The sequence below is a fragment of the Lepidochelys kempii genome, chromosome 10, assembly GCF_965140265.1.
Source record: "Lepidochelys kempii isolate rLepKem1 chromosome 10, rLepKem1.hap2, whole genome shotgun sequence".
In the NCBI taxonomy this organism is placed as follows: domain Eukaryota; kingdom Metazoa; phylum Chordata; order Testudines; family Cheloniidae; genus Lepidochelys; species Lepidochelys kempii.
This window is the reverse complement of record NC_133265.1, coordinates 80,936,575-80,955,990: the sequence shown is the minus strand read 5'-3', so window position 1 is coordinate 80,955,990 and position 19,416 is coordinate 80,936,575. Positions and strand designations below refer to the sequence as shown.

The window sequence follows — 19,416 nt, the reverse complement described above, 5'->3', positions numbered from 1 at the left end:
AAATATTTTTTTAAAACCTCCAGCTCTGTGTATATTATCATTATTATGGAGTGATTTGCAGCTACTAAAGTAACAATCCATCACATTCAAGCATTACTGGGTACTTGGGTAGTTGGTTATAGAAGTAACGGTGATCTTTATTAGTTTAAAGGGATGCAGTAAGAAAAAAAGTTAAAGCAATTTAAAACACATCATACTGTATCTACTGAAATGTGCTCAGATCCATCTAATGTGTTCAATTAATTTAACAATTACTCGCTTCCTCAATGTAAGAGTTAAGAAATAATACTCTTGTAACATGTTTATTTACTGCTGACCTGGTGTCTTCCGGAAGCAGGTTGTCTAAATGACTACAGCGATAACAGCCGGCACCGGCCTGATCCATACTCTCCAGTTCAAATCTTTATTTCTTTTTTAGAGGACTCTAATAAAACTCATTTTGGTTGTAACAATGGGTTGGGCTGCAAATTGAGAGACCAGGCCTCAGCGCAGAGGCAAATTATTCCAAAATTAAATTGAATTTGCTTTTGACAGAATTTAGAACACTGTGAATTTTCTTTAGACAGTTTGTGTACATTTCTTTTTGACACTCTGAATTTACAGGCCTGAGATAAGAAGATAAGAACAGCCACACTGGGTCAGACCAATGGTCCATCTAGCCCAGGATCCTGTCTTCCCTCAGCAGCCAATGCCAGGCATTTCAGAAGGAATGGACAAAATAGGCAATTATTTAGTGATCCATGCCCTGTGCCACTCCCAGCTTCTGGTAGTCAGAGGCTAGCGATGCCCAGAGCATGGGGCTGCATCCCTGACCATCTTGGCCAATAGCCATCCTCCATGAACTTACCTTATCTAATTTTTTTTTAACCCAGTTGTACTTTTGGCCTTCACAACATCCACTGAAACAAGTTCTGCAGGTTGACGGTGTGTTTTGTGAAGAAGTACTTCCTTTTGTTCGCTTTTAACTTGCTGCCTATTAACTTCATCAGGCGACCCCTAGTTCTTGTCTTATATAAAAAGATAAGTAAGACTTCCCTATTCCTCCAAACCATTCATGATTTTATAGACCTCTATCATATCCCGCCTTCGTGGTCAGTTTTCCAAGCTGAAAAGTCCCAGGTTAAGCCTCTTCAGTATTTTCTTTCATAATACAGAAAATGTGTAGGTAGTTTTCATAAATTTTTTTTAAACTGGATTACATGTTCATAATGATCTGCATTATATGGATACAATGCAGAATTCCAGAAAGTTGCAGGGACAGTACATATTGTGACAAAGTTCCTTTACCTTGGTGGGTCTTGCGCTTATTGGCGGATTTGCTCGCCTCAAAAATTGACGGCAGCCCTCAGTTTGGCCGTTTTAGTGAACCCACAGTCCAGGTCAACTTCTCCTGTGTCTGACCAGGAATAGGGAGGTTTGGGAGGAACCCGGGCCTGCCCTCTACTCCGGGTTCCAGCCCAGAGCCCTGTGGAATGCAGCTGTCTAGAGTGCCTCCTGGAACAGCTGTGTGACAGCTACAACTCCCTGGGCTACTTCCCCATGGCATCCTCCGAACACCTTCTTTATCCTCACCATAGGATCTTTCTCCTGGTGTCTGATAATGCTTGTACTCCTCAATCCTCCAACAGTCCACATTCTCACTCTCAGCTCCTAGCACCTCTTGCTTCCAGCTCCTCACACGCGCACCACAAACTGAAGTGAGCTCCTTTTTAAACCCAGGTGCCCTGATTAGCCTGCCTTAATTGATTCTAGCAGCTTCTTGATTGGCTACAAGTGTTCTAATCAGCCTGTCTGTCTTAATTGTTTCCAGAAGGTTCCTGATTGTTCTGGAACCTTCCTTGTAACCTTACCCAGGGACAAGGGACCTGCTTAACCTGGGGCTAATATATCTGCCTTCTATCACTTTCCTGTAGCCATCTGGCCCGACCCTGTCACGATATTAAGATTTACATACACTCTACCCTTGAAGTAGGGCAGGAAGACATAAGCATGTAACACTTCTACTTCAAGCTCCACCCTATCACCTAACTTTTTGGTGCAATTTAGCATGTGGGTTATCTACAAATCCAGAAGTGATCAAGGCTCTGGTTATACAATGTCCATTGTCCACCTATCTCCAATGGCCTGTTAGAATAGTTGTTATGCATAAGAATGCTCTTGCTGCCTTCCCTAGGGCTACATTCACAGGATTAAGTGGTGAAGAATTCTCTGTCGTGGTCTGTGGCTTTGGAACTTGCTTCTCCTGATGGGATTATCTAAGTCTGCATTTGGGGACTTTTAGAATGTGGTTTTAATTTGTCTTAAGTGCAGGGTTTTCAGTTACGTGACTTTTGCTGTTCAATGGGCAAAGAGAACATTTATGGGTTACTAGTTTAGGGCAACAGTAAGTCCTTTAAAAATGTGTTGTAATGGGGCCCAGATACCATGGTGATGGACAGCTAAGAAATCCTGGTAATCAAGTAAATCTTAAGTGCTCTAGAAATTTGTGTCTGGATTTTGCACATTAGGATTGGCATGTGGATTTGCATGTCAATGTGTTTAAGACTCTCACAAGAAATGCAGCCCAAAGCTTCACATTGCAACACACTCTTGGGACATGTTGCAAGTGTCAGAAAAACCACTATGGTTCTAGAATCAACATAACAGAACCTGCAGTGTAACCCCAGAGGATATAAACAGCTGCCAGGAGGCTTTCAGGTCTCTTCCCCTCTCCCATTAAAAATATATATTTACTATAAAAAAAGAAGCATGAACTGTACAATAACTTAAAATTCTGTCACAAATTCTCAAAAGTCAGGACATTTCCAGTTAAGACTGCCTCTCTATCCTAAACATCTCCTGTTTGGCCCGCTATTTTGATATACCTGGTATGTAAAATCACGTACGATTCTGAGGCCCTTGCTTTACACAGGGCTGAAATGTAATTCTCATTTGCCTTTTAAGCTTGACCTTGCCATCATCATAAGTGCCTATTTTAATTAATGTTCTTGCTGCTTCTGCTCTGTGCAGCCTTTTGACACCACGGATCATTCCATGCTCCTGGATTGCTTCCAGGAGTCATGCAGACATTCACGCTTACCTCTTGTCACAATTCTGCACCTATCAAACTGCTCTCACTCAGTCTCCAGTGGCGGCTCTAATTCCACACCAAGACCCAGCTGTAAGGTATTCCACAAGCTTCAATTCTCAGTCCTCCCCTCTCTTCTACCTACTCATGATAAAATTGACCCCTGTGCAAAGGTACCACTTAGATCTTCAAAACAGGGTTGAAGTAGGATTTAAGTGGTGCTGGCCCTTTACCCAGGGATGAATTTGACTCATGATACCAGCTAAGAATCCAGCTCATAATCTCTAATGTAACCTTAACCACTTCTACATTGACAATATTCAACTGAACACACATTTCGAATTCTTTACACAGATTACTCCTTGTCAACTCCCTCGCCATGTTCTGACTATGCACACTTGTGACTTTGTGTCAGCTTCCTACATCTCAAAGATAGAAGTGTTCCTCTTGCTCAAAAGGGAGTATCCTCAATCAGAACTTCATTCTCTTCTAGCACCTCTGCAGACTCACACCTTCTATTTGCCTCTGCTACTTAGAAGCTTGGTATTATCCTTGACCCTAAAGTCTCATCTTTCCACATCTACATCTGCAATCTCCCTGTCACCACCTCTGTGTTATTTGCCCAAGTACTGTATACTCAAGAGTCAGTATAAAAAATCCCTCACCATTGCCTGAACGCTGCATGTTAAGTAATTTTAGTTTATTTATCTGGAAAAACATGCATGTGTGCCTGAAATACATATATGCTGCACACACATGCACTGGAGAGTTAATGCTCAATTAGGGTGTCTATGTATTGAGGTACATGCATAATTACTGAAAACACAAAATAACCTAATAATCTGCAACATCTCTTAAAACTCCATGTTAACTTGACCGCCACACACAATTACTAAGTCCCTCAAGCTCTAGTAAATACACAAATAAAAGAACACAGACACAAATTACTGTAGATGATCAAAGGAAGGTTCTATTTCACAGGACTGCAAACCATATTTTTATCATTATTACTGATGTGCAAGAGCATCTCTTTCCTGTATGGGATAATATTGATAAGCTTTGCAGGAGAAGTGATTTTTTTAAGGTGGGGCTAGAAAGATAAAGACAGAAAGAAATGCTGCTTTCGTGAACCAAGAATGGAAGAGTGTTGAGACTGAAGGATACAAAGGAAGATGTGAAATGGGAAGCACACCTTTAGAGTATATGGAAAGTCAAATCACCCACGTTCAATTCCCAGCTCCAACTCTCACTCACTCTATAGCTTTGACAAATCATTTCACCTTTTTGTGCCTCAGTTTATTATGATAAACAATTAACACTTGTTTTTGTATATAAAATATAGGCCCTAATCCACAAACTGGATCTGCTAACATGGACCGCTGTGCCTGTGAGTTGCCCCAATCAATAGGTTCTATGCTCATGAATCTGATTACAAGATCAGGATTTATAATTTTAAATTATTCGGGTCAGTGACCTAGTTATTTTACACATCTGTAAGGTGCCCAGTACACTGTTGGCATTACACAATCAAATAATGATGCTAATAAAAAGTGCCCCATCTGTAAAATAGGGTCAATAATACTTACCTACCTCGGAGGAGCATTTGGGTATTAGTTAACAGTTTGTACAGTGTCTTGTAAATATTAAGTCAAATATAAGTACTAGGTATTATATGCAGAAAAATCAAGTTTTAGAAACAAAAACCTCAGCTTCCACGTATTTCCCCTTAAACTTATTAATTACTGCATATTACGGACTAATACACTGCAAAGCACGCCTTCAAGTCTTTTTGCATTGTAACATAACTAAAAAGCATCTTAAGACAAGAGTGCTCATTATTAAAAAACAACAAAATATGTTGTTTTATTTTCAACTTTATTGATGTTTTATTTTTGTTAGGTAGCGCTAATGTTCACTTTCAGACAGTAACCCTGTAAACTAGGCTTGGAATTGTATTAATTAGAGATTAAAAAGAGCGATTAGATCATTCAAACTATCCTTCTCCATGTGCCAGGCACAGTTCTCTGAAAAACACTGACTGCAAACTGCACTTCAATGTAGCCCAAGCTGCCTGGAATACATTTTATGACTGAGTTATAAACCCCAGAAAAACAGTGTTTATAATGAAAGTGCTGACACAGTCTTCAGTGTAGTGACAGCAACGCCACTGGTTTAAATTGAACTTGTTTTGTCAACCAAAAAGCACTGAAATAAAACTACAGCTAAAAACCTCATGAAAACATACAAACTATTTGCTATGAAATATCTGAAAAGAGGTTTATGGATAACACCCCGAATTAATGCACCTTTTTAAAAGAAAAAAATACAAACGCCACAAAAATAGCAAATGATGTTTCCTTTCCTCTGGAAAGAGAGAGACCGATCCTGTGAGATGCTAACTGCTCTCAACCCCATTTATTTCAATGGGAATTGAGGGTGGTCGGCATCTAACAAGATGGAGCTCATCAAGGTTAACTTGTTCCATTTGCCTACTCTTTAACCTTAGCCAGCAGACTTCTTGGTCAGCGTTCTTAAACTTTAAAAGTAGCCAGTTTCTCATTACCCACAGCACTGTAGCAAAGAAATTTAATGTATTTTTGAGGTTTAGATTAAATAAAATTAGAAGATTGTAACAACTGAGTTGAATCATCACACATCAAACCAGATCTCGGTATCTTGGTCCAATATATTATTTCTTGTCAATCAATGTGCTCTAACTGCTAGAGTGCCGGCATAAGAGTTTGGATATTTAAAAAAAAAAGTGAGTTGAGACAATTTTAAAATCCTAGAATAAACTCTAACTGCCCTCTCTGCTTTATCAGCCGGAGCCTGGAATACTGTACCACCAATCCCCATGTCAACAGACAGTGTTACTTTAATGACAGTGACCTTGCGTGGCTCTTTGAGCTTCTTCTTCACCTTTCTTGAGACATTTTTCTAAACCACTGTCCTTGCTCTCATCATTTAACACATCACTCAAATCATTCCAATAAAACAGCGATCATGTTGAAGAGAGGTCTCAGAGGACCAGATGACATACCAATTAACAAAGAACACAGAGCCAAATTGTTCTGTGCATCTGACACACTGAAGGAGAGAAGAGCAGTTTGAAAAGGCTTGCGGGAAAAGAGCAAATATAGACCCAAAATGTCCCCCTAATATTGGCTGATATGATATAAAAATCAGTATTACAAAGAGAAGCTGTAAATTGGCTTCTAATAATCCTTGACACAAAATCACAGGTTAAATAAAATTCAGTATCTAAGGCCTTGTCTACAATGCCACTTCACAGCGCTGAAACTTTCTCACTCAGAGGTGTGAAAAAACGCCCCCCTGAGCAATGCAAGTTTCAGAGTGGCAGTGTAGGACGGTGCACCAGCGCTCAGAACCACGCTCCCAGTGCTGGTAGCTATTCCCCTCGTAGGGGTGTGTTTTTTACAGCACTGGGAGAGCTGTGAATACACAGCCATGGTAAGGCGCTGCCACAGAAGTGCTTTAATGTTGGTAGTGAAGACATAGCGTTAGTCTACCAAGAAATTATTCAGATTTTAGAGCCTGTCGGTACTGTTATGAGCTGGGTGAAACCTTGCTATGGGTTGACTTAAAACCCCATCGAGAACAGTTGGTGTGAACTAACCCTTCAATTAACATAACTGGAAGCACAAGCCCCCCACGTGAACCTGCTCAGGAGCTTTTGGCGGAGTATTGTTTTGGGTAGGGGGTACGTGTGTGTGGGAACAGAAAATACACACAAACTGAGGTCAGAGTGAAGGAGCAGACGAAAGCATGATGGTTGACCCTGCAAGAAACCTGGGAAAAGGTTTTGGGGTCAGGGATGAAGATTAAAAGAGTGCTCTTGGTACTGTGAGAAAAATAAGCTGTTTCCTGCTAACTGATTCCCTCTGTGTACAGAAACACAAGACTTTGTACATTCTTTGTAAATAAACTGAACTGCATCAAAGAAATACCTATCACTAATATCTACTCCCAACTGGAACACCCAGGGCCTGACACTTTGACTAGTTGCTCGGGTTGAAAAGGGGCAACCCTGGACTCTTGTCCATGGGCACACATCACTGTATATCCTTCGCACTCAGTGAATGACCTGGTAAATACACGCTATGGATGATTTACATCAGAACAGAACTGAACCAAAAGTCTACCCTGGTCAAAAATGAATGCATTACAATTTCACTTTAGCCCCCCATTGACTAAACTCACTTACAGAGACTGCGGTGTGGTGGCATGAATACATTTTGTATTTCTCCCAAAATTCTGAGAGCGCTCCAGTGATGTAACCATTGACAATATTGGCTTCCAACTGCAGTAAATGAATTAACAGCACTGCATCCCTTGTGACCCATTAGCGTATATCATTATTGTATATTCAGAGTTAGTTTTAATCAGTCTTGGAAACAAGATTGACAAGATTTGAATGCAATAATTCAAAGTTAAACAAGCAACCCATGATGCCCGTATTTTCAACCTGGTTAAGTTTAATCATGTATTTGGCAACCAATATATATATATTTAATGAGGTAACATATGAATGTCTTGGTTAACTACCAGTTCTCTATGGGTCAAATTCACCCAGATACAGAGGGCCAGCACAAAGACTGTTTCCCATTTAAGCCCTTTCTTGTGCTGGACTTCAGCACAAGTCTATGCACCACTGGCCATCTGTACAGGAGGGAATTTCACTCTAAATTAACATTATTTGACATCTACCAAAAGAGAATGGAATGACTGTAGGATTCAATTGTCTCTTCATTTGCATGTGAAAGAGTATACAAAGCCAGGACAAATCTTTCTGAGAAGGCCCAAGCATATCTTTGGTAGAAATTTTTTCTAGACACTTAGATGGCAAACAATGTAATCCTTTTGGAAGTATATGACAACCTGGAGGTGTTGCTGATTCCCACAGAGGCTAGGAGTTTGAGATGACAGGCGGAAAGAAAGAAGACAAAAGCAATGATATGGTGCCAATGATACAAGATAGGCAAAGAATACCAGGGATCTAACTAATGGTCTCTTGCCTTATATTATCCACAGGCCTGTGTGCCCCTTAAAAAGCATTGTATGCACACTTAAGTATGAGCATGACCTTTAGTTCGATTTTGTTAGATGATCACTCTGGGATACAAATGTAGGGTCTTCCAAACTTTTGCTTGTTTTACTCTTCCCGCATTCCTACTTAGCCTATATTAAAATGGGACACATTATTTATACTAAGGTTGCCATCACTGTTGCTCCATGGGTGAGCCATTAGAAGTTCCTTTCATATGCTGTGGTCATATTGTCATCAGGTAGTTCTCCCCACAAACTACTAATATATTTTTAAATATTCTAAGGTAGTAGAAAAGCATAAAAACAGTCACACCTGATCTCTACCAGCCTCCAATCAAGAGTCTTGGGTGAGCCCAAACACAATGACTAATTCTGAAATAAGATCAGTCACCTTTCCCTTTTTCCTGGCTCAGGCCAAGCTGATTTCACTGGTCAGTTGCTCCTCAAATGATTGGCAGTTCTAGTTATCCTAAGCACTCAAGCTCCTCCGTTGTTTTCTACAACATAGGATGCCCACCTTTGTAAAGAACTAGGAGATTTATGTTTGAAGAACCTCAGATTTGTTCTAAGCAGAAATACCAGACTGCTTACACTTTCACTGGATCAGAAGTTACCTTACTGTGAATGAAAATTACCAATATCACACTTGTAGAACGTACCTGTACCTCCCATTACAATATTTCTACCTGACCACATTCTACTTGCACAGCTTTGTTTCAGTGAGACACTTCTAGGTGTGAAACAATGAACATACACGAAAAGTTGATCTTTTGGTGACTACCCAATACTAAACACTATAGTTAATCAAATGGTGAGAAATCCATCCCATCTGGCACAAAGCCACAATTATCAGGCTGTCTGCAAGGAACTCCATTGCGGTTCAGGGATGGCATTTATCCAGCTCAGCCTCTGGATCTCCACAGCCCTATGATGGCCCACCCTTAGTGGGTGAGTCTGCACTGGCCTTTTCAGACCGGGTATAGAACAACCCCACCCCAGTGGCATGCAGGGAGTGTAGAGATGTCCTCCCAACCCCACTCCACGTACCCTGATCCTCCCTCTCACTGCACAGCCCTACCAAAGGGCTTAATTGGTGCATACCGGCTTTCCTCACCTACATGGATTTGACCCACTGAGAACAAATCCATTCTACATACAGCGAAGAAACTTAGCAATGGCTAAGCTTATATACACAAATGGAACTTTGTTGTATAATAGGGAATATGTAAAAATAATTTGAATCTTAGATTTAGTTCAGTTCTTTCAATGTGCCTATAAGAACACGTATATATGTTTACATACCTCCATGAAGGAAATCCCTAAACTCCATACATCGGAATGAATCCCGTATTGTTCCCCTGAAATTCGTTCAGGCTGAAAGAAAGGAGGGGAAAAAATCTTGTTGAGCCTAGACAAGCAAACATGCATATCCCTCTCTTGAAGGTTAGCCCTGAACAAATAAATCAGCTCAGAATTTTGCAGGAATCTTAAAATTCAATTTGTCTAATCTGGAAAATAATGAAGATAGACTCATAGATATTAAGGTCAGAAGGGACCATTATGATCATCTAGTCTGACCTCCTGCACAATGCAGGCCACAGAATCCTACCCACCCACTCCTGCAGTAAACCTCTCACCTGTGTCTGAGCTACTGAAGTCCTCAAATCATGGTTTAAAGACTTCAAGGTGCAGAGAATCCTCCAGCAAGTGACCCGTGCCCATGCTGCAGAGGAAGGCGAAAAACCCCCAGGGCCTCTTCCAATCTGCCCTGGAGGAAAATGCCTTCCTGACCCCAAATATGGCAATCAGCTGAACCCTGAGCATGTGGGCAAGATTCACCAGCCAGATACCCAGGAAAGAATTCTCTGTAGTAACTCAGATCCCACTCCATCTAACATCCTGAGTTCAGGAGCAGGATTACCCCTACTGGTTTACCTTGATAGCTTTGTTTTCTGCCAATAAGTAAATTGAGGTAAACCCACATTTCTTAATCTAGGACAGACTTATTTATCACCTTTACTTAGGCAAAGCTGTCTAGTCAAACATACTAGGTTAGTCATAAATATGACACACTTTATTTTTACCTGGGTTCTGCAGCTGGGCCAGGAGCTCTGTCCTGCTCAGACATACCATCCTACATGGCCATGTATCTCGTAAACTTAGTCCAGGCACAGATGCATTAGCCATCTTATTTCGCAAGAAAACCAGCAATGTGCAGCTGCACAACAAAGCATCACAACAGGTTCTAAGACTCCATCAATGGAACGGATTTACTTCTAGTCCAGAGTGAGAGGTAAGGTACACCATGAACAAAAATATTGAGTAAAGGAATTGAATAGGGGCATGAGGAGAAACTGTTGAATTGGAATTCATTTGCAAATTGGATACAATTAATTTAGGCTTGAATAGAGACTGGGAGTGGCTAAGTCATTATGCAAGGTAACCTATTTCCCCTTGTTTTTTCCTACCACCCCCCCTCCCCCCAAGACATTCTTGCTAAACTCTGGATTTGTGCTGGAAATGGCCCACCTTGATTATCATGCACATTGGAAGGAGAGTGGTCACTTTAGATAAGCTATTACCAGCAGGAGAGTGGGTTTGTGTGGGGGTGGGGGTGGGGGTTTGGGAAATCCTGGATTTGTGCTGGAAATGGCCCAACTTGATTATCATACACATTGTAAGGAGATTGGTCACTTTAGATAAGCTATTATCAGCAGGAGAGTGGGGTGGGGGAGGTATTTTTTCATGCTTTGTGTGTATAAAAAGATCTTCTACACTTTCCACAGTATGCATCCGATGAAGTGAGCTGTAGCTCATGAAAGCTTATGCTCAAATAAATTGCTTAGTCTCTAAGGTGCCACAAGTACTCCTTTTCTTTTTGCAAATACAGACTAACACGGCTGTTACTCTGAAACCTGTAATTAAACCAAGGTTACTTTAACAATTAGCAAGCTAATCCTTTAAAAGGGAATCACATGCTTAGCAATTTTCTTTTAAAACTCTTCAATTAATATATTAAACAATAAACAAGATTTCACTCAAAACTATTAACAGCCCATTTACAGAAATACAAGAACACTGTAAAATGAAACAGCTAGTTTTTATCTGAAAGCTACAATTCAAGCTTTCCAAGGTCAAGTACAGTGTGAAATGCAACAATAAAAGGCTCCATGAGACTTCTCTCCCCGCTGTGCTATTAATTCACCTGTCTAGCTAACTACCTACAAACCACTGGCTGTATTTCTAGTCTCTAATAATCTAGAGACCTTTCCAGAAAACACATTCCCAAATTAGTGCCAGTCCAACGTGTTTGGGGATGTTTACTCTGCACTGCTAATCCCAGGTTGAGGGCTTTTATCACAGCATGAATGTTAAGTAAAGAAACACAGAGCTGTCTCCGTTATCTTTATGGATCACCATTCTAAATAGCTTTCCAGAATTACCATGCCAAAAAAGGCAGCTGGTGTCAGTCAGAATGCTTAGGTTATACTGAGCTACATACTTACATAAAACAAGAATCTTATTACTGTGGCCACCAAGACAATCATTCATAAATACAGTTATCCGAGGACAGGTTTACATGAGAAAGTTTTCTGGTATGATTATGTGGGTTGGGGTGTGATCTTTTAATGGTATTTTTATGCAGGCAAAAGCCATAGCATAGACAAAGTTATACTGGCCAAAAAGTGCTTTAGCCACTGTCATAAAAATAAAGGGAAGGGTAACCACCTTTCTGTATACAGTGCTGTAAAATCTCTCCAGGCCAGAGGCAAAACCCTTTCACCTGTAAAGGGTTAAGAAGCTAAGATAACCTCGCTGGCACCTGACCCAAAATGACCAATGAGGGGACAAGATACTTTCAAACCTGGGCCGGAGGGACAAAGGGTTTGTCTGTCTGTGTGATGCTTTTGCCAGGAACAGATCAGGAATGCAGCCTTACAACTCCTGTTAAGTTAGTAAGTAATCTAGCTAGAAAATGCATTAGATTTTCTTTTGTTTAATGGCTGGTAAAATACGCTGTGCTGGAGGGAAGGTATATTCCTGTTTTTGTGTCTTTTTGTAACTTAATGTTTTGCCTAGAGGGATTCTCTATGTTTTGAATCTGATTACCCTGTAAGGTATTTACCATCCTGATTTTACAGAGGTGATTCTTTTACCTTTTCTTTAATTAAAATTCTTCTTTTAAGAACCTGATTGATTTTAAATTGTTCTTAAGATCCAAGGGTTTGGGTCTGTGTTCACCTGTACCAACTGGTGAGCATTCTTATCAAGCCTTCCCCAGGAAAGGGGGTGTAGAGCTTGGGGGGATATTTTTGGGAAAGACATCTCCAAGCGGGCTCTTTCCCTGTTCTTTGTTTAAAACGCTTGGTGGTGGCAGCTTACGGTTCAAGGACAAGGCAAAGTTTGTACCTTGGGGAAGATTTTAACCTAAGCTGGTAAGAATAAGCTTAGGGGGTCTTTCATGCAGGTCCCCACATCTGTACCCTAGAGTTCAGAGTGGGGGAGGAACCTTGACATGGTTTTAGAGGTGGGATCATTTTGAACCAGAAGCACAGCAGGATTTTAAAAGGGTTTGTAAAAGGTGATTGCAGCTGTAGGTTCTGTCTCTCTGCCTAGGGGACAGAGCAGCAGGCATAACAAAAGGATTTTTCTGTAGGCTGAGAACAGCTATCAGAGAAAAAAGGTATCAGGTTACAGCACAGCAAAATTTTACAAGCCAGTTTTTTTTTTTTTTTTCTTTCTAACTCTCGGGTGTAAAGTTAGTTAAAAACAGAGAGGTTAGAATGACAGAAAGCAATACCTAACAGAAACTGGAATTAGCCAGATTTGAGGCTGAGGAAAGACAAAAGGAACATGAAAGATGGGTAAAACTCAGACAGATGGAGATAGAGGCACAAGCGGCCAAAGAAAAAGAAATGGAGGCTGCCCACAGGAGAGCTATGGAGGCAAAGGAAAGAAATGGAGGAGGGGGAAAAAGAGAGGAAGCATGCTGAGGAGGAGAAGGAAAAAGAATCACCTCTGTAAAATCAGGATGGTAAATACCTTACAGGGTAATCGGATTCAAAACAGAGAGAATCCCTCTAGGCAAAACCTTAAGTCACAAAAAGACACAAAAACAGGAATACACATTCCCTCCAGCACAGCGTATTTTACCAGCCATTAAACAAAAGAAAATCTAATGCATTTTCTAGCTAGATTACTTACTAACTTAACAGGAGTTGTAAGGCTGCATTCCTGATCTGTTCCCGGCAAAAGCATCACACAGACAGACAGACCTTTGTCCCCGCAGCCCAGGTTTGAAAGTATCTTGTCCCCTCATTGGTCATTTTGGGTCAGGTGCCAGCCAGGTTATCTTAGCTTCTTAACCCTTTACAGGTAAAAGAGTTTTGCCTCTGGCCAGGAGGGCTTTTATAGCACTGTATACAGAAAGGTGGTTACCTTTCCCTTTATTTTTATGACAGCCACTATAACCTATTTAGTTCAGGGCACAAGTTATAAGCTACACTGGCAAAATGGCAAAGGGGACTATTTGCCGGTAGAAGCTGTCTTTACGCTAGCAGGGTTTGCTAGCATGGCTATACAGGTACACCTTTTCTAGTACAGACTAGACCCTAGCCTTCAGTTAGCAGCTAAATCAGATAGCTAGTTCAATCTGGCCATTTTTATATTATTTACTTTTTTTTTATAACAGGGAAGGCTTTAAGGTAGTAAAATAATTTATATTTAGAAATACATGGCGTGTAGTGGCAAACAAGTAGGCAGGCCTTTAAACAGAAATGCTATATCCTCTGTTCCAGTACGGAAAAAATATAGAAAATAAGCTGAAAATAAAAACTGAAAGGTACATGCAGTAAAAACAAAATGTGAAATACGAAGATGAATCCTGAGCAAGGGGAGCAGGAAACGATGTGTGTCTTGGAAATTACTAGAGGTGATCAACATTTTTTCATCAAAGCTCTTTTACAAAATATTTTCCCACCTCCCAAACCAAAGCTTCTCACACAAAATTTATTTTGGTTGAAAGTTTTCATGTTTCAATGACGACAACAAAATCACAGAACAAAATATTTTTGTATGTTTGTTCTGATGGCAAAAATCCCACTCTTACTTTTTTACTTGCTGGTCTCTTCTTTTTCCCCCACTGGAAAATAGGTCATGATTGGGAGTGAAGAGTGAATAATCTGAGTGAAAGTGTCCCCCCAAACCTCCAAAAATGTTTAAAAATGTGAATTTTGAAAAAAAATTCAAAACATGTTTAAAAAATTTTTATTGAAAAATTAAAAGTTTTGTATGAAATAAAAAAAAGTTCATTTCTTTTGAAAAATTTTCATGTAACATACTTACCTACTTTAATCACCTCTAGAATTTACCCTTCCAATACAGACAGCCACATCAAACTTCTTGGTTTGGGTATTTGTCCATGTAGTCATGCAATTGAAAGCTAGGTTAGCTAAAAAGCTCCATGCAGGTTTCATAAGGCAGTTCTCACTTGACTACCATTTACCATACAATTGAAACACTCTTATGACCCAAGGGAAGACAAAAACACTAAACAATTCTGCCATTCTTGATATCTTGAGGTAGCGTTTCTGAGCACTTTCAGACTTGGAGAGAATGTGGCCTGCCACAAGATAAGTGGTGCATCACTCATGATTACCTGTGATGGACATCTTGCAGTTGGATACCTAAAGCAGAGGTGTTTCTCCTCAACCATAATGGATATTACAGAGGCAGAAAGTTAGCTAACGAGAAAAATCTACTCTAATAAATGATTGGGGGGCTGGGGCACATGACTTACGAGAGGGGCTGAGGGAACTGGGCTTACTTAGTCTGAGGAAGAGAAGAGTCGGGGGGGATTTGATAGCAACCTTCAACTACTTGAAGTGGGGGTCCAAAGAGGATGGAGGTAGGCTGTTCTCAGTGGTGGCAGATGACAGAACAAGGAGCAATGGTCTCAAGTTGCAGTGGGTGAGGTCTGGGTTGGATATTAGGAAAAACTATTTCACTAGGAGGGTGGTGAAGCACTGGAATGGGTTACCTAGGGAGGTGGTGGAATCTCCTTCCTTAGAGGTTTTTAAGACCCGGCTTGACAAAGCCCTGGCTGGGACGATTTAGTTGGGGTTCATCCTGCTTTTAGCAGGGGGTCGGACTAGATGACCTCCTGAGGTCTCTTCCAACCCTAATCTTCTATGATTCTATAATAAATGCAAACTAACAAAGGAAATGAGAACATCTTAAATAAGAATAATAGTATATTTAAATAGAACAAATAAATAAAGTATAGTTATTTAAATGGAATAATTTAACAATACCCTCGGAAGCAGTGTCTGTTAGAGTTATTTTAAGATCTACAGACTAGTAGCTCAGCAACACAAGAGGCACTCCTTTAACCATCAGGATACAAGAACTGAGACTCAGAGACTATGAATCCATGTATACATCTTACAACTTTCATTTTCTAGGTCTATCTCTTAATACTACTTTATAACTGTTGCAGGTCCTCAGTGCAATGGCCAGAGCAGTAGTGTCCTTAATGGGAAACATCTAGGGTGCACCTTGTCCATCTAAATCAAGGTAAAAAGTGTTACCCTGCATCCAGACTGGGAAAAAGGCTGTGGTTAGCTACATATTAGGTACCTTTGCCTATTTTTTTCTGGTCTAGATACCCTTCTACTTAGCAGTTGAAGAGGAGTTTGGGCACTTTCATTAAACATTCCAGATCTACATGCTAGATGTAAAATTAGGTTTCAGAGTAGCAGCCGTGTTAGTCTGTATTCACAAAAAGAAAAGGAGGACTTGTGGCACCTTAGAGACTAACCAATTTATTTGAGCATAAGCTTTCGTGAGCTACAGCTCACTTCATCAGATGCATTCAGTGGAAAATACAGTGGGGAGATTTATATACATAGAGAACATGAAACAATGGGTGTTACCATACACACTGTAACCAGAGTGATCACTTAAGGTGAGCTATTAGCAGCAGGAGGCCGGGGGGGGGGGGAAGCCTTTTGTAGTGATAATCAAGGTGGGCCATTTCCAGCTGTTGACAAGAACATCTGGGGAACAGTTGAGGGGTGGGGGGGAATAAACATGGGGAAATAGTTTCACTTTGTGTAATGATCCATTCACTCCCAGTCTTTATTCAAGCCTAAGTTAATTGTATCCAGTTTGCAAATTAATTCCAATTCAGCAGTCTCTCCTTGGAGTCTGTTTTTGAAGTTTTTTTTGTTGAAGAATTGCCACTTTTAGGTCTGTAATCGAGTGACCAAAGAGATTGAAGTGTTCTCCAACTGGTTTTTGAATGTTATAATTCTTGATGTCTGATTTGTGTCCATTTATTCTTTTACGTAGAGACTGTCCAGTTTGACCAATGTACATGGCAGAGGGGCATTGCTGGCACATGATGGCATATATCACATTGGAAGATTTGCAGGCGAACGAGGCTCTGATAGTGTGGCTGATGTGATTAGGCCCTATGATGGTGTCCCCTGAATGTGGACACAGTTGGCAACAGACTTTGTTGCAAGGATAGGTTCCTGGGTTAGTGATTCTGTTGTGTGATATGTGGTTGCTGGTGAGTATTTGCTTCAGGTTGGGGGGCTGTCTGTAAGCAAAGACTGGCCTGTCTCCTGAGGTCTCTCAGAGTGATGCGTCGTCCTTCAGGATAGGTTGTAGATCTTTGATGATGCGTTGGAGAGGTTTTAGTTGGGGGCTGAAGGTGATGGCTAGTGGCGTTCTGTTATTTTCTTTGTTGGGCCTGTCCTGTAGTAGGTGACTTCTGGGCACTGCATTAAACTACTGGCGTATCTTTCTTAGAATCATTGAGCTTCGACAGTGCAAAAACTGTGGTCATGAGAGTTCAAAATTCACGGAATTATGCTATATACTGCACAGTATATGCAAATTTTCTAATACATAAAATAGATGGTGAGTTTTTAAAGACATGGCATGGTTCATATCTGTCCAGAAATCAAAGCTTCTTCAAACAATCCATGTCTGCGTTATGTATATAATTATTAATTATATACACATATCCTGTATTTTTGTATTTTATACATATGTTTCAATTGAATGACCAATTTTCAAGTACTGATTTATTTTGAGAGAGAGAGAGAGAGAGATTGATTTTGTGCCAGTAACCAAGAAGAGAAGCTCTGGTACCAAAATAGGACTACAAAACAAACCTGTGTGTGTCTGTGTGCGCGAATGCATGCAGACGGATGTGCGTGTGTGTGTTGTAAATTCCTTGGAGCAGAGTCCATGTTTTCTATCATGTATGTGAAGCAGGTGCACAAAATAGTTACATCTGCCCATCTACTTCCACGTTTCCAGCTGTCATGTAACACTGCTTTGTTTTGCAGTCATATTTTCGCACCAAAGCGTCTGTTCTTGCACGCTGGTACAAAACACAAGCAATTTTATATTATCTTTTGGAGACTAAGGTATAAATTTGATGACTGGCAAAAACTCACTGAAGAAGCAAAGCAATTTTAATACATGATATCCGATCAAATATTTTATAGTTTGACTCTTCTCATTTTCAATTAACAGATGGACGCATCACATTCATCCATAAACAATAAGAAAAAAGCAATTTCTTTAACGTACACATGGGAAGGAGAACTGTAATCTGGATTTGTTCATTAAACGAATAATACAATTTAATTATCAGAGCTATTTAAAGCCACTCTAAGAATAAGCGCTGAGTTAGAGAAGTGGAGTCATTTGAAGGTTTTTTTTGTAATCACAGTATTTCCGTTTTTTTTAGAGATTGGAGCTGTTGCAATCAGCAGGCCTGGGTATCAAAAGTGATACATTTGACGTATTTTACATTTTCCCCACACCTAATATTCTGATCACACAGTGTGGTTTAAGGCTTGTTAGGATGATGACATGATTGTTTCAGAGGCTGAATGATGTGCACCTCTTGGCTAGAAAAACACTTAGCAAATAAATGGACTCCCTGCTTGTTATCTGCTAACAAGTACATAAGAAAAAAAATATATATAAAAGCAATTAAAGGTCACAAATTTCTCCTCCTCCCTCCATTCTTCTGGAGTTTGAAAGGACAAATCCCAGGCATTTTGGACTACAGTATTGTTTGCAGATTGTCCTTTACCAAATGTAGTATCTATTTTTCTCATTTATTTTTATATACAAGAGCCATGGGTTTTTTTTTGCCAAAAGTACATTTTAAACACTAGACAATGACGCCACTTAATTTTACATTCTCATCTGAAGTATTGAAGTTTTCATACTCCACAAAATGGGTACATGAAACCATTCGTATGAACCTTGGCAAAGACAAATGTGTGGTAGCTTTTGCTGTATTCTCTCAATATTATTTATGCCACCACTTTATTTATTTAATTTTAAACCAAGTGTTTCTAATGGGACTAGTGTCACTTGCCACTTAACAGGTATGGTAAAATGGTAGAATCCAATCTGTCAAACCTATGACAGAAGTCCCCAGAAAGAGATATTGTAAAAGTTTGTTAATCTGATTTAATAGGAATGGAAATATATATATTATTCTGTAGACAGAACATACAAGTAATCTCATCATGGCAAGCAAAATTTCTTGGTTAAGTAATAGATGAAACGTACTGATTAAATGATAAACATTGCATGGAAGTGACAAACACTAAAAATATGCAAGTTAATAGTCTAATGGTATAATACTTTCTGTGTTGTCTAGTGATTTCCTGTATGACAAAAACAATGTATGTCATTGGGGTTAACTAAGGTGGGGGCTCCAACTTTGCACTTTCACCCGAACACATTTTGCAAACATTTTCAAACTGAATTATGAATAGATCTGATAGAAAGTGTTTTAGGCAAGCAAAGCACTTAAGCACATGTTTAGATTCACTGAAGTCAATGAGACTTAAGTACTTGCTTAAATGTTTGCTAAAGTAAAGCCTCAGAACAGTGGTTTTCAAACTGTGAGCAACAATGGACCATGGGTGATCCGCCAAGCACATGCTGGCTACTCCTGGAGAGCTAGCTGTTTATATTGTATTGGCTCTCCTCTTTGTTCCAAGCTGTTACATTGCATTTGAGACAACTATAAATACATTAAAGAAATACTTTCCCAATATTACTTTTCCTTATCAGCAATTGCTGTAGCTGTTACAGAGATGCTGTGTGATCACAAGTAGGAGGGGAGTTAGTCTGTGTGGTGGTGAATGGGAGCAGTTTCCATGGGACATACTCTATTAAGATGCAGATAGGAAGAAATCAGAGAAAACCCCTGATCTAAAAATATATCCTTCATCATA

The 19,416-nt window shown here is 40.0% G+C and overlaps 1 protein-coding gene across 9 annotated transcripts in view; it reads right to left on the bottom strand.

The window, feature by feature from the left end:
- MAP2K5 (mitogen-activated protein kinase kinase 5) overlaps positions 1-19,416 on the bottom strand; it is a 213,835-nt gene that overhangs the window by 81,602 nt on the left and 112,817 nt on the right. For all 9 annotated transcript variants that reach the window (XM_073304431.1, XM_073304437.1, XM_073304432.1 and 6 more), the window contains one exon: positions 9,437-9,508. In XM_073304431.1, the coding sequence (XP_073160532.1) occupies positions 9,437-9,508 (72 nt within the window). The remainder of the gene's footprint in view (positions 1-9,436; positions 9,509-19,416) is intronic.